The sequence below is a fragment of the Gorilla gorilla genome, chromosome 1, assembly GCF_029281585.2.
Source record: "Gorilla gorilla gorilla isolate KB3781 chromosome 1, NHGRI_mGorGor1-v2.1_pri, whole genome shotgun sequence".
Taxonomy (NCBI): domain Eukaryota; kingdom Metazoa; phylum Chordata; class Mammalia; order Primates; family Hominidae; genus Gorilla; species Gorilla gorilla.
In genome coordinates, this window is record NC_073224.2 from 13810409 (window position 1) to 13824391 (window position 13983).

The window sequence follows — 13983 nt, forward strand, 5'->3', positions numbered from 1 at the left end:
TATTTCTTAATCCTCCATGTCCTTCGAAGTCAGTCTGCTTCCTGAAGACATTTTTAAATAACCTCGGTGCTCAGTGATCTCACCCTCCCTGAGTCCCCGTTGCACCATATAATTTGCTGTATCATCATATTATATATTATGTTTATTCATGAGGAACTTCAAGACTGAGTTTTGTTTGAGTGCAGAGAACATAATCCTTACTTCTAAGTGTCTGCAAATGCCCAATAAATACTGTAGATTGGTTAAGCAGTAACATCTCAGCCACTGAAGGGCTGCCTCATTAGATGTTTTTGCCAGACTTAGACATTTGATTTTAGTAATTTTCTTACCTAATGAAGCTGGACTCGGGAGAAAAGATTTGAACTTGATAACATGAGTATACCCAAAGAAAGATAATACTTGGATTCAGAGAAGGGCATAAAAGAAGAAAGGAATTACCCCCTCTCTCAAAAACAACCCAACCGCCACTGAACTAAATATACACTAAATGAAAAGAATAGTCCCTTTTAATTAGAGAGTATACATGCTGAACTTGATCTAAGAGATTACTTACTTAAATCCTCTCATTTTATAGATGAAGAAACTGATGTTCAATAGAGAAAGTGGATTGCTCATATCGTACCACTACTGAAAAGACAATCTCATTTCTTTGAGTATTTCTCTTGGCACAATACCTGGCTGCTCCCTTGAGCTTTATAATCCCAGACAATAATGGTCCTTTCTGTTGTGGCTACGATTCGTTTCAGCTGCAAGAGGTAATCACACCCTGTAATCCAGGAGGTGTCCTGATAGAAAAGCAGAGAATTGGGGGATATAATGCATTTCCTTCTATGACCTGGTGATGGTCACCAAAGAGCAGGTTAGTCACACTAAAAGCCCCATTTTGCTGCCTTATTACAGAGAAGCCTTGCAGTACATCCTGCCTGAGTGTCTGGGATACAGGCTCCCATCTTTTCCCCTTTCACCCTTACCCTGAGTTTCTCAGTACTATCAGCTGGAGAATGATTCAGTTAGCGATAGGATTGCTCCCTGGAAGCACACAGCAGTTGGTGGAGCATCTTTGTGCACTATTCACTGCTGTGAGACTGCTTCCTCACATGGGCAGTAGGAGACTAGATTTAGGGCACTGATTAAGTGAGCTCTCGAGCCCTGTCCCCATGCTAGTAAACAAAGACCTTAGTAATTACCTGGTCCATGATAAGTGGAGCCCAAGGAGAATTTCTTGTGTCCTACATAAAGACACCAAGCTGGCATGGATAGGATGTATAATATCAACAACACACTCCTGAACAGAAACAGAAGCTTCCATTTATGACGGCTGCATGCATTTCAGGCATGGCCTCTAACTTTCTGTAAAACCTGTTAGAAATTCCAGTGTTGGTTTTTTGTTTTTTTTTTTTCAGTTAAGAAATGGAGGTTCAGAAGTTTACAGAGAATCCAGACTCCTTTGCCGGGCAGTATGGCACCCTCCTTTGTAGTTCAGGGTATTCAGTGCATGCAAGCAATGAAAAAGTCCAGCATTCTCCCAGCTCTCGTAAATCCATAATGAGATTCTGCAAGCAAGTCACTGTAGCTTTACAACATCTGCTGCAGTTACTATTCCGATTAATGATGTGGATTAAATAAATCACAAAATTGTACTCAAACTTTTAATGTTATTTTCAACTTTAAAATAAAAATATTTTCTAATTATTTCCATGGGCTACCTCCTTGTTCTTACAACTTAGGTTGTGTCCATTCTTTACATTCTCCAATAGCAGATGCTCAGAAAAACTCAGAAGCTTTTAAATTGAAGCTTCCAAGGAGTAACCAGTTTCCAAGCAATTCTCTGCAGTCAGTTTAACTCCGGAAAGCAAGACCTGGGTCCTCTTTGCTGTTGCTCAAGGCTTAGTTTTGATCCTAGTCAGTAAACATAAATTTATAATATATGAAACATATACCCAGAGCCTATTCAGTACTTCATTGAGATTTTAATTAATTGTGAAGGAAACATCATCATAGCCCTAACTTTGACTTAATTAGGAACTTTTAAAGTGTACTTACTGTAACATTGGTGCTGGTCTGAACTCTCATCTATGAACAAAGGGAGAGAATAATGAAACCTAGTTGGCACTACCATTAAAGATGAGAATGCTGACTCTAAAACAACACAGTATCTTCTTGGTTTAATCTCAGTTGTCATTCTGCCTTCCGTAAGTCTCCTCCCTGTTTCTCCTTCTGAAACATCTAGCTCTGTGGAATAATGCACACTGTTTGCTGTGAGCAAGGCTTATACCTCTGTGGCTCATTGTTAAACCTGGTGACTGTGCTGTTAACACTTCACTAATCATTGTCTTCCTTCTTTATGCAAACTACATCATATTTTTTTTAGTTGTTTGGAGCAACATTTGATGCCAAAAAAATAGGAATGCAAAATAATCTAACAGCAATGGCAAGAGTAGTTACATGAATGCTAAATAGATCAATATTTAATAGAGTGATGGAGAAAAACGACCATTGTTTCGTTTAAAGTTATCTCTCCAAGTTGAGACTTAAAAGAACATTTTACCCAGTGGGCCTCCTCTTTTATTCAGTAAGCACCTATTGAGTGAACATCATGCATTGGGTACTATACCAGTTAAGAACCACAGATTTATCCCATGCAGAGAGCTAGTGTATATATGAGGAGCCTTTCATACTCTTGTGGCATGGAAATTGCTCCCAAGATGAAGGCAAGTAGTTGAAGTATTTCAAAGACCTTGTTTCTTTTACATGCTCAGATGGCCTTGAGAAGTATCTAGGAAACAGCGGCCCAGAAGAAACGGATTATGTGAAATAGAGAAAGTAGATCAGAGAGATCACTAAAGCTGTTAGTCATGGCTACCCACAGACTGTCTTTCATCTGAAGAGTTCAAAAAGGCTTTTCTAACCCGGGACTGACTTCTAGGTGGAAAAAATACATCGCTGTAAGAAAACCGGTGAGTAGCAGAACAGAACACCTGTGGTTTCTGTTTCTCTTTCTCTATATATATCTTTAATGGAAGTCACCTGTTTAAAGTCCTCTCAGCTTCTTTAAAAGTTTCATAATCCTTACAGATATATTTTGAATTTTTAATTTCTTACTTTGGTAAGATACTAAAAATTTACTTTTATTAATAACATTTAATGTTTATATCACCAAGAAAATCCTGAACTATATTTATTGTACTTCAGATAGAGCCTAAATTATGAATTAATCCAAGATATTTTGAGTTGTTAATGGCTACCTTTGAATAAATTACTCCTGTGACCTACACTTCCAGCTTAACTTTTTTCACATGATGTGTCATATTTGTAAGGCTTGCAACAATCAAAACAATATTATTCCTGCTGTATTACATCTTAAAATAATTAGTTTTGGGCTGGGCATGGCTCACTCCTGTAATCCCAGCAATTTGGGAGGCCATGAGGTGGGAGGATGGCTTGAGACCATGAGTTCAAGACTAGCCTGGACAACACAGCAAGACCCTGTTTCTACAAAAAAAAAAAACCATTAATTTTTTAGCCATTTTTTTCTCCAGTTACATTATCTTATAAAAAAACATATGTGTTTGCACATTTGTGAGTATACACGTGCCCATCTGTAAGCTTTTGTGTGTATGTGCATGTTTGTAAAGCATCTCTGGAAATGTGATAATGCCACCTGACTTATTTCACATCATTCTGAATGTTTTAGTATGCACATAATTATTTTCCTTCTCCTATTATTTTCTAGATACCATCTTAGTTCTGTTTTTGAGGTAATAAAGGTAACAAAAGAGAAGGGGAATAATGCACCAAAAGAAAAAGATCAAGAAGGTTTTTATATTTAAATGAGGCAAATTCATTTTTGTTTTCACATTATTTGTTTATTATAGCAATTGCCAATATTCACTGAGGAACTCTAATGATGCTAAGCACTTCATGAGTATTAACTCACTTAAACAGCAAGAAAGAAGGTCTGTGATTCGGGATGAGGAACCAGGGCATGCAGATATTAAATAACACGCACAGCTGTAAGTGTTAGTGCAAGGCTGGGGCCCAGACTCCACGCCCACACTCTGCATCCCTCACTGCACCACCTCCAGAGCCCACACAGCCCCCTCCTCTGACAGAATCTGGCTGTCTGTGACTTCAACTTCTGAAAGATTTCCTGAGCTGGAGATTACTGAAGAACTGAAAATTATGATAAAATTTTAATCACATAATGATTGTTTCAAAGGTATTTTACTTGCGTAAAGCTTGTTTCTAGTTGGAAATGAACTAATCATTAGGATTTTTAAAATAATTAACACCAAAGATTCATCTTTTATTTTCATAGCAAAATATTATGTAGGGTATATTGTAACATATTCCATTAAAGTGAAAGTCCAAAATTACAAATTTAGAAATGACATTGATAACAGCAAAGCCTTACATTCATGTAGGAATTTATTGCTCATAAAGTGTTTCTACACTCATTCTCTCATTTGACCCTCACTACAATCCTTTGAGGGCGGACAGGTTTTATTGTCCTCATTCTACAGATGTAAAATAAGAGATGTGAAGCATATATAAGTGGCTCACTAAGCTCCCTACTTAATGACATAATTAGTAAAACAGGAGGGTGAGAATTTGAGCAATTCATTTTTATTTCAAGTCCAAAGTTCCTGATGGGACCTTTTATTAATCACTTGGCTTGTCAGTGTTTCTGATTTTAACTGAGATATTATCCAGGATCATCTTTTAATTCTGTTGATGCCACATGGTTCCATATGACACCCTGAGGAACAATGCCAAATGCAGTCACCAGTTTCAAAGAATTGCCACAGGGCACAGCAATCTCCTCATTGCTAAATATTTGGGTTTATTTTTTGGAATAACTCTAAAATATAATTTATGGTTTCCTCTGTACCTGATACATATGCATAATGCAGAGACAAACCAAAAGAGAGAAAAGGAAGGGAGGAGGGAGGAGGGAAGAAGAGAGGAGGGGAGGAGGAGAGAGAGGAAGGGAGGAAGGGAGGAAGGAAGGAAGGAAAGAAGGAAGGAAAGAAGGAGGGAGGAAGGGAGGGAGGTTGGGAGGAAGGAAAGAAGGAAGGAGGGTGGGAGGGAGGAAAGAAGGAAGGAAGGAAGGAAGGAAGGAGGGAGGAAGGGAGGGAGGTTGGGAGGAAGGAAAGAAGGAAGGAGGGTGGGAGGGAGGGAAGAAGGAAGGAAGGAAGAAGGGAGGGAAGGAGGGAAGAAGGGAGGGAGGAAGGAAGGAAGCGAGGAAGGAAGGGAGTGAGGAACAGAGGGAGGGAGGAAGGAAGAGAGGGAGGAAGAAAGGGAGGGAGGAAGGAAGGAAGAGAGGGAGGAAGAAAGGGAGGGAGGAAGGATGAAGGGAGGGAGGAAGGGAGGGAGGAAGGAAGGAAGAAGGAAGGAAGGAAGAAGGGAGAAAGGAAGGAAGGGAGGAAGGAAGGAAGAAGGGAGGGAGGAAGGAAGGAGGAAGGGAGAAAAGGAAGGAAAGAAGGAAGGAGGGAGGGAGGAAGGAAGGAGGAAGGGAGAAAAGGAAGGAAAGAAGGAAGGAGGGAGGGAGGAAAGAAGAAAGGAAGGAAAGAAGGAAGGAGGGAGGGAGGAAGGAAGGAGGAAGGGAGAAAAGGAAGGAAAGAAGGAAGGAGGGAGGGAGGAAAGAAGAAAGGAAGGAAGAGAGGGAGGGAGAAAGGGAGGAAGGAAGGAAGGAAAGAAAGAAAGAAGGGAGGAGAGAGGAAGGAAGGAGGGAGGGAGGGAGATAGGAAAGAAGGAAGGAAGGAATAAGAGGAAGGAAATAAAAGCAAGAAGGAAAGAAAGAAAGGAGGAGGGAGGGAGGAAGGAAGGAAAGAAGGGAGGAAAGAAGGAAGGAGGGAAGGAAGGAAGGAAAGAAGGAAGGAAGGGAGGGAGGGAGGGAGGGGGGGAGAAATCCAAGCTTTTAAATTACCTGGTTATTGTAAAATGAGTCATTCCGTTAAAAAAAGAAAAAGAAATTACCTGGTTATTAAAAACTGTTATTAATCCTTTCTGAGTAGCTGTTATTAGTAAATCCAGGTGAGGTATCTTGACAATGCTCTTAATCACATCTCGTCTTCTACTACCTGTCAACAGCATAATATTCATTTCAACTTTCAGCAGTAAAGGTGCTGAAACTCATTTGTTAGATTTGTTTTTTAAAAAAATGATATGGCCAGGGCACAAGTGGCTCACTCCTGTAATCCCAGAATTTTGAGAGGCTGAGGAAGGTGGATTGCTCAAGTCCAGGAGTTCAAGACCAGCCTGGGCAGCATGACAAAATCCATCTCTACCAAAAATACAAAATTAGCTGAATGTGATGGGTCATGCCTATAGTCCCAGTTCCTCGGGAAGCTGAGGTGGGAGGATCTCTGGAGCCCAGGAGGTTGAGGTGCAGTGAGTTGTGATTGCACCACTGCACTCCAGCCTGGGTGACAGAGCGAGACCCTGTCTCAAAAAAAAAAAAAAGAAAAGAAAAGATAAACAGCCAGCTTTTTTGCTAGAAAGCCCCAAGTTACTTAAAAATTAAAGTAGAATAAAACCTAAAACCCAGCAAACATTGTGTTTTAATGATCCTCAGAGATACTAATTTGCATATATAGAGCTTTCTAACTAAATGTGGTACATTAATTCCCAGAGAAAAGGCAAGACACACACCCACCCACCCCCTACACATACACGTGCATGTGCATATTTCACAGAGAACACGTTTTCTAAACATCGTTTGGAGTCATTTCTTTTTTGAGATATTTCACATCTTTTAGGACTCCTTTCTTTGAATTTTCACCATTGTGGTTTACGCATGATAAAAACTTAATACCATCTCAGGCTTTTCAATATAAAAGAATGAAACTAGGGCTGTCATTAAGACTTAAAAAAATGTGCATTTTGAAAAAAAAAGACTAGCTAGACACTTTTATGTTTCTATGGCCATGTACTGAATGATAAAGCCATATATATAGAATTTCTTCCAGGGCACTTAATTTTTATAATTGCAAACTCTTAGGAAAGAAAGGCAAGTGAACAGGTGTCATACCCTAGTATTACCACCCTCATCCGTGTATCTCAACAGAGAAGATATTGCCCCCAAAGGGGTACAGATTAGTTCTTGGAGGGAATATGAATCCATTTTACTCTTTTTGTGCAGAAAGCACAGATATGCATGTAGTATATAATTGGATACACTTAGTATTAATACCTGAGGCATTAAAATGGCATGGAGCGGGATAAGGCAGAGGGGAAGGCAATTAGGAATAGAAAGTCTAAAAAGGCTCCTTAGGGGTCAGTAATTCAAAAAAAAAGATGGAGAAACACTGCCCTATTGCAAGCCGCCATCATTCTCTCTGCTTCCACCCCTTCCACACTACAGACTATTTTTTTTTTAATTTTATTACTATACTTTAAGTTTTAGGGTACATGGGCACAATGTGCAGGTTTGTTACATATGTATACATGTGCCATGTTGGTGTGCTGCACCCATTAACTCGTCATTTAGCATTAGGTGTATCTCCTAATGCTATCCCTCCCCCCATCCCACAACAGTCCCCGGTGTGTGATGTTCCCCTTCATGTGTCCATGTGTTCTCATTGTTCAGTTCCCACCTATGAGTGAGAACATGTGGTGTTTGGTTTTTTGTCCTTGCGATAGTTTGCTGAGAATGATGGTTTCCAGCTTCATCCACGTCCCTACAAAGGACATGAACTAGTACAGACTATTTTAAATGCAGAAGCTGGAAAAGAATATAAAGGATAACTCAGGTGACTCCCTCCTCTATCCACAGCCCCCTTGTAGCTTTGTGCCTCATTCAGAAGTCTTCAGCATGTCATACAAGTCCCAGTACACCTGTCCCCACTCCCATCGTTGCTTCTCCAACCTTAGCTCCCACCACTCTCCCCAATACCTGAAATGCATGGTTTGCTCTCTCACTTTCTACAGATCTTTTTCACCTTCCCAGTGGGGACTTCCCTGACCACCCCATCAACCACCATGCTCCCATCTTCAAACCACCTTCTCCTTCCCACATTCCTGCTTTATTTTCCCCACAACCTGCTTGCTTTTTGTCCTACAGTGTGTATTACCATCTGACATACTGTATATTTTACTTGTTTAATTTTTGCTATTGTCTGCCTCTCCCTATTGGAATGTAAACTCCATGAGGTCAGGGATTTGTGTCTGTTTGTTCACCGCTCTGTCTCTAGCATTTAGAAAGGTGTCTGGCCTACAAAGTAGACTTTAGCAAATATTTGTTGAGTGATAAATGAATTACAGAATGCAACTGCCATCTAGAAAAATACTTGCAAAGCCCTAACATAGACTGCCAGCAACACTTCTCCCCTGCTCTGGGGCCCCTCCTTAGCTCAGTGTGGTGGCAGCAGGGACAGCCCTTTTGTGTCTGTGTGTGTGTGTGTGTGTGTTTTCTTTTTCTTTTTCTTTTTCTTTTTCTAGTTCCCATGGCCAGAGGCCAGGCTCTGTTGAGGTCAGTGGTTGGACCAAGGAAGAGTCAAGGATGGAGGTGGGTTTGGCTCACAAAGCCTTCCAGGTGCTTTGTTTGTTTGTTTGAGACAGAGTCTCTGTCACCCAGGCTGGAGTGCAGTGGTGCCATCTAAGCTCACTGCAATCTCCACCTCTGGAGTTCAAGCGATTCTTCTGCCTCAGCCTCCCGAGTAGCTGGGACTACAGGTGCGCACCACCATGGCTGACTAATTTTTGTATTTTTAGTAGAGACAGGGTTTCATCATGTTGTCCAGGCTGGTCTCGAACTCCTGACCTCAGGTGATCCACCCCCCTTGACCTCCTCAAAGTGCCAGGATTACAGGCATGACCCACTGTGCCCAGACTCCCGGTACTTTTTTAAGAGACATCACATTTGACCTTCATCTCAGAATATGGGAGGAAATGCTGGAAGACACGAGTAGGTTTGAAAGTTTGTCTTCCCTCTTCCTGACCTCCTCCCACCATGGAGGGAAGAAGGAGAAGAAACCCCAAGGTGTTAAGAGTGGAGAGGGATGGGAGGTCCTGGGTCCCAGGCTCAAAGTTGAAAATGAAGAACACATACATTAGAGACTTCCCAGACTGGGACAGTGCCCATCCATGACTGGCCCAAGCTCTCAAGAGATGTCAGGTTAAACATCTTTAAGATAATCCCGGGTAGATGAGAGTGAATAGAAGAGTCATGTTTAGTGAAAACTCAAAAAGTTAATTTTAAGAATAGTTTAAAAGAAACATGACTTCTTTTACTGGAGCATGCATTATTGTGACATCATTGCAGAGAGGTTTAACTGCAAGTCTGAGCCTTTTCAGGAAAATGTGAATTTTCTTCCATCACATTCTCTATTTAGTGTCCTTCAAAGCAATTATAATATTTCCATTTCAACAGTAGTAGAGTTTCTTCTGATACTGCATATGAAACTCTCACCACTCCCGACACCCAGTGATAAAGTATTGAACAAATACATAAAATGAAAAGTGATTCTATGGAAAATATAGTTCCAATATTCTTGAGGAAAATATTAAAACTCATACTAATTTGGAAGAGAAAATTAAAATGTCACCTGAAATTAAAATTCGCCTTTTTCTAGACACAAAGAAAACCAAATTTTCTTCATCCAACTGGGAAGCAATAGGATCTTCTTCAGAGGAGAAGTATCCAAAGATCTGAAATCCCAAACAGCACATATAAATATGCACCATGCCTCAGAATTAGCTATAAAGTAGCAGATTTCATGTTGGCTGAATTTAAAGCTAATTAGGATTAACAGCCAGCACCTTGCTTTGTGAATGTCAGGGGGTTCCCTATACCAGGAGACAGTTTAATACAGCAGTCCCCAACCTTCTTGACACCAGGCACCAGTTTCATGGAAGACACTTTTTCCACGGACCAGGGCAGGCGATGGTTTCGGGATGAAACTCTTCCACCTCAGATCATCAGGCACTAGATTCTCATAAGGAGCATGCAATCTAGATCCCTTGCATACACAGTTCACAACAGGGCTGACGCTTCTGTGAGGATCTAGTGCCACTGCTGATCTGAGAGGAGGTGGAGCTCAGGCAGTGATGCTCTCTCCCCCACTGATCACCTCCCGCTGTGCGGCCCAATTCCTAACAGTCCATGGACTGGTGGGGTTGAGGACCCCTGGTTTAATATATTCAACAAACTGTATACTGATAATGCATGATTTTTGAGCAGTTACTGATTTTTCTTTTCAATAGAACTGACGCTCAGACTGATAGATCTATTCGGAGCTGGCACTTACTTGGAAATCAAATCAGTCCTCATCATGCAGGGCTCCAGCTAAGAACTTTGACACTGACTTTGGCCACTCTCAAATGACTATCTTACCCATTTTCCATGAATTTTTCAGGGCTAGATTTTTTTTTCTTTATCCCTGTTGGGGGAGTTTTTATGCCTGTTGGTGGGAATTTAAGAGTTGCTTTAAGTGTTCCAAATCCTACTCTCTAGGCATTGCATGAGAATAAATTACCATGAAAAAAAAATTGTGAGGAAGAAAAGAGTTCTTATTTGTGAATAAACTGTCAAATTATATAACTCTGAAAAATGAAGAAAATAAGATAGCTGTTCTTTGTCTTATTAACCAACAGAAATAAAATTCTTATAAATTAATGAGCGAACTTAAAAATAATTATGTATTTAAATTTTTAAATTAATAAAATGCTTATAAAAGTTATATAATTAGTATATCAGTATTTCTCATAAAGTTGAATGCACGAAATGAACTGAGGAGTCCTTTTGAAATTTCACTGTGCATACTAGCCACCCGGATATCTTGTTAAAATGCAGATTTGGCTTCAGTAAGTCTGGAGTGGGTCTGAGAATCTGCATTTCTAACAAGCTTTTCATGAGAGACTACTTTGAGTTTAAAGGAACTAGTGACTAAATGACTGAATTGGAAATAAATCAAAACCAGCAATGTGCCATTTTGTTTTAATAATATTGATTTAGATGCTAGATGATGGCTTAACATTATATTAATAGTTTAATATATGTCCTGTCATCAGTTGCTTCACAAATGTTACTACTTCTTCATGTACATTCCCCCACATTCAGACCTCCCAACGTACAATTGCCCTAATTATTCCCCACAGTTAGATTCCCTTCTGTGGGAAAATCAGGCTCATCGAGACTTGCTTGTATTTTCCCTTTTTCCCACCAGCAAAATTAGCACTCAATAAAAGCTTATTATCTTCTCAGAAATCATTGCTCATTTTTTATGGGTACAAAACCCTCTAGGTTTAATATCTAATTACCTCTGAAGGACTGAGAAAAGAAAAGGAAAATTAATAGATCTATGTTGGAGTGGACAGGAAGGTTTTGTTACTGCAATCTTTGTCATCATTAACTTATGCATTATTCAGTTAACAATTATGTATCAATCTGTACCTCAGCCCTATATCATTCGAACCCACAATACCACTTCATGGCAAAGAGCATGTGCTGTGGAGTCAGGTGGTCCAGGGTCAGGGTTCAGACTGTACAATGAATTGATAGTCATTACTTGGAAAAATACCTTCACCTTCTGAAGTCTTAACTTCCTCATCAGTAGAATAAAAGAACAAACCTTTGTATTTTGTTTTTGTTTTGTTTTACTGAGGCTTAAATGACATAATGGATGGCATCGTGTCATGTCAAAATGAGCATTTTGCACCGTGCCCGGCATATAGCAATCGTTTTAAAACATTAGCTATTGTTATCATTGGAAAGCCTACATTGAGAAGGCCTCATGGGAGAGAAAAATAAATGATATGTTAATCCAGACCACAGCCTCTAATGAGAACAGTAGGCTGTCTTTAAGGGTTTTTTTTTGTTTTTTTCTTTTTTTTGACGGAGTCTTGCCCTGTCACCCAGGCTGGAGTGCAGTGGTGTTATCTCGACTCACTGCAACCTCCGCCTCCTGGGTTCAAGCAATTCTCCTGCCCTAGTAGCTGGAACCATAGGCCTGTGCCATCATGCCTGGCTAATTTTTGTATTTTTAGTAGAGATGGAGTTACACCATATTGGCCATGCTGGTCTTGACCTCCTGACCCTGTGATCTGCCCATCTCAGCCTCCCAAAGTGCTGGGATTACAGGTGTGAGCCACCACACCCGGCCAAGGGTAGTATTTTAAAACCATCAGTCCACTAAAGGATGAGACTGTTTTTTTCTAAGATTAGTCAGGTGGGCACTTCGATAAATTGATAGTGTATGAAACTTTGCTGGGAAAGTTATATGACTCCTACAGACAATCAGACCCTGAGAGGGAAATTCCTTCCTAACCTGTCATTTCCCTGTGGTTAGTGCTTCCTTTCTTACCCAGTTTAGAATTGGTGGTCTGTCACCTCAGTCATATATTTCCACAATCCTGCCACCACACCCAGCTAATTTTTGTATTTTTAGTACAGATGAGGTTTCACCATATTGGCCAGGCTGGTCTCGAACTCCTGACCTCGTGATCCGCCCCCCTCGGCCTCCCAAAGTGCTGGGATTACAGGCGTGAGCTGCCGCGCCCAGCCCAAAGGGTGTCTTCTTTTACTTTCCCCAGAATCTTCAACATCTTTCTTTCTACTGACTTTTCCTTTCAGCATTCAGACAAGTACAGATCTCTCCCATCTTAAAAAGAAAAATACAAAAACACCTTCCGAAGTCAATTACAGATAATACAGTAAACCTGCGTCCTATTTTTGCTTTTTGTCTTCTCTAGCTTCCTTCTCCAAGTGCTGCACCTCCTTACATTGCTGTTGAGTTTGAATTCCTCTTCTAGCTACATTTTGTTTTCTGTTGGTTGTAACAACAGACATACGTTTATTGAACTTTGACACTTTTCCTCTATGAATTAGTTTTCTATTGCTGCTGAAACAAATTACAACAGTAGCAATTTAAAACAACAATGGTTTCAACTTATTGGCTCTCAGTTCAGTAGCTTAGAAGTCCAGTATGGCTCTCATTTTCCTAATATGAAGGTGTCAGTAGAGATGCATTCTTTGCTGGAGACTTTCAGGAAAGAATCTACTTCCAAGCTCATTGGGATTGTTGGTCTGAAGGCCTGTTCTGGGCTGGCTGTCAGCTTGTACTGCCCTTAGCTCCTAGAGGTCTCTATCTAGTCCTAGTACATGGGCCCTCCTATGTCTCCGCAACAGCAATGGAACTTCAAGTCCCCCATCATGCTTGGAGTCTCTCTTCTTTCTTCCTCTTCTGTTTCTAAGGACTCATATGATGAGTTTGAACCCACCTAGATAATCCAGGATAATTTTCTTATATTAAGGTTAACTGATTAGTACCTTAATTCCATCTGCAAAGCTCCTTCCCAGCAGTGTCTATGTTCATGTTTGATGGAATAACCAGGGGACAGGAATCTTGGGGAAGACGGGCACCTTCAGAATTCCGCCAGTCACACCCTCATTTTATAAACACAACTTGGTACAATTTAAAGGACTTATGCAAAGTAGACAATTGATAAACGTTGGCAGCAAATTTAACCTCAGAGAATAGTGTGAAATAATAATTTTCAGAGAATGTGTAATGATAATGGTGATGATGAGTCTTTGTTTCTACATTAATGAATTCCAATGTTTATCAGAGATGGGAGAACTCCACACCATGCATGCTATCATCTAATTTGAAATTATGTCTCCTACGTCAATGATACCCATACTCAAAGAGCAATTTACAGACAGTCGTTTAACTTTATTTTAATTTTTGTGGGGATAGTGCCAAGGCATCAGGTGTCTAAGAACAGATGTGAAGAAATTCAGGAGCAATGTCCTATTCAAGGAAGTATTCAGTGCTTTAGGAATTGGTCATGGGTCCAAATCTTGGTTCTACTGTCTACTAGTCACATGACCTCAAGCAAGATCCTTAATTTCTCTGTACTTGAGTCTTTCCCATGTGTAAAATAAGGATAATCAGTAATAATCCCCATGTTATGCTCTGTTGTAAGGATTAACTGAGGAAGTGCATGATTAGATTACTTAGTAATGAGAAAGATTAGCAA

At 40.3% G+C, this 13983-nt stretch overlaps 1 protein-coding gene and 1 long non-coding RNA gene across 2 annotated transcripts in view; one reads left to right on the forward strand and one right to left on the reverse strand.

Moving 5' to 3' along the window:
• LOC129532157 (uncharacterized) overlaps positions 1-13983 on the forward strand; it is a 190391-nt gene that overhangs the window by 167367 nt on the left and 9041 nt on the right. The window contains exon 7 of the long non-coding RNA XR_010134150.1: positions 2760-2957. This is a non-coding gene — a long non-coding RNA (uncharacterized lncRNA). The remainder of the gene's footprint in view (positions 1-2759; positions 2958-13983) is intronic.
• WDR64 (WD repeat domain 64) overlaps positions 1-13983 on the reverse strand; it is a 149604-nt gene that overhangs the window by 121153 nt on the left and 14468 nt on the right. Inside the window, exons 3-6 of the mRNA XM_031015516.3 lie at positions 9549-9651; positions 5980-6083; positions 2044-2073; positions 675-785 (exon numbers count right to left, since the gene is read on the reverse strand). Coding sequence (XP_030871376.3) covers positions 675-785; positions 2044-2073; positions 5980-6083; positions 9549-9651 — 348 coding nt within the window. The remainder of the gene's footprint in view (positions 1-674; positions 786-2043; positions 2074-5979; positions 6084-9548; positions 9652-13983) is intronic.